The 1040-nt window shown below is 36.1% G+C and overlaps 1 protein-coding gene across 1 annotated transcript in view; it reads left to right on the forward strand.

Annotated features, from left to right (window-relative positions):
* The first annotated feature begins 276 nt into the window (after positions 1 to 276).
* The window catches only part of IFNAR2 (interferon (alpha, beta and omega) receptor 2), a 10121-nt gene continuing 9357 nt past the window's right edge, over positions 277 to 1040 (forward strand). Inside the window, exon 1 of the mRNA XM_010016207.1 lies at positions 277 to 307. Coding sequence (XP_010014509.1) covers positions 277 to 307 — 31 coding nt within the window. The remainder of the gene's footprint in view (positions 308 to 1040) is intronic.

Below are 1040 nucleotides of genomic sequence, written 5' to 3' on the forward strand. Positions count from 1 at the left end.
GTAAAAAAGAAAAGTGCTGTTGTCATAAAGTTGCCTGTCTGATGTGAGGATTCTTGCCCCACTCCCCAATAGCAGTAACTGTTTCACTACCTCTGCCTCCCCCCAGATTTTGAAGAGGTTAAAGTAACTCCTTGTACATAGACCTGTTTTCCTTGCAAGTAATTTACTAAGGTGATTTGCTGAATGTGGTTGGTTTTCATCTGTTTGCAGGTACAGAAGCAAAATGTTTGTTTTGCAGTCAGTAGGTTATATTTCTTAGTTGCTGTGGAAACACTGATGGATGTACCGATGCATTCTTATCAACTTGGTAAGTTGCCTGTACCTTTATATTGTAAGAGGAGTAATAACGCTAATTTTTCACTAACACTCCTCCTGAGTTACTGAAGTAAGATACCATCATCTTATGGAGCTCTCCCTGGAATATTTACAGAATCAAGGATCTGGTGTATTACATTCTACACACTCTGTTCTATACAGAAACCTGATTTTTCACATAATAAAGAAATGCTTTGACACTGCATACTGCATTCTACCTATAAATGTCCAGTGAAGTCTTAGTTGGATGTGTTGTTTTTCATCTCTTATTCTAGCTTTTTTCAGGATTCCTTAGTTTCTGAATTAGCAGGCACAACAGACATAGCTTCTTAGCTGAGCCATAGTTATAGTGAGAAACTGCTTTCTCATAGGAACATTTAATTCTGTAAAAAAGATAGGATGGTAAAAAAAAGTTGCACATTTGATTTGCAAACCATCTTTATCTCTCCAGTCTTAATTTTCCCTGTTATCTGGTCTAAGATCTTTTTTCTTGTCTGTGTCTCTTATGTAAGAATGTAACCTACAAAATTTTGCAACTCTCCAACTATCTTTGCTGAGCGTGTTTGTTGAAACAAAGTTCTGAGGCAGCTTGAACTCTAGATGAATGGAATTTGATTCTGAGAGTTGAGAGGCATTTAAAAATCACAAATATTGACATAAAATTGTTGTTGTCATAAAATTGTCTAATCTGAGGATCCTTGAATAGAAAAACATTATGTCAGCAG

This window comes from Nestor notabilis, unplaced genomic scaffold (genome assembly GCF_000696875.1).
Source record: "Nestor notabilis isolate BGI_N333 unplaced genomic scaffold, ASM69687v1 scaffold35466, whole genome shotgun sequence".
In the NCBI taxonomy this organism is placed as follows: domain Eukaryota; kingdom Metazoa; phylum Chordata; class Aves; order Psittaciformes; family Psittacidae; genus Nestor; species Nestor notabilis.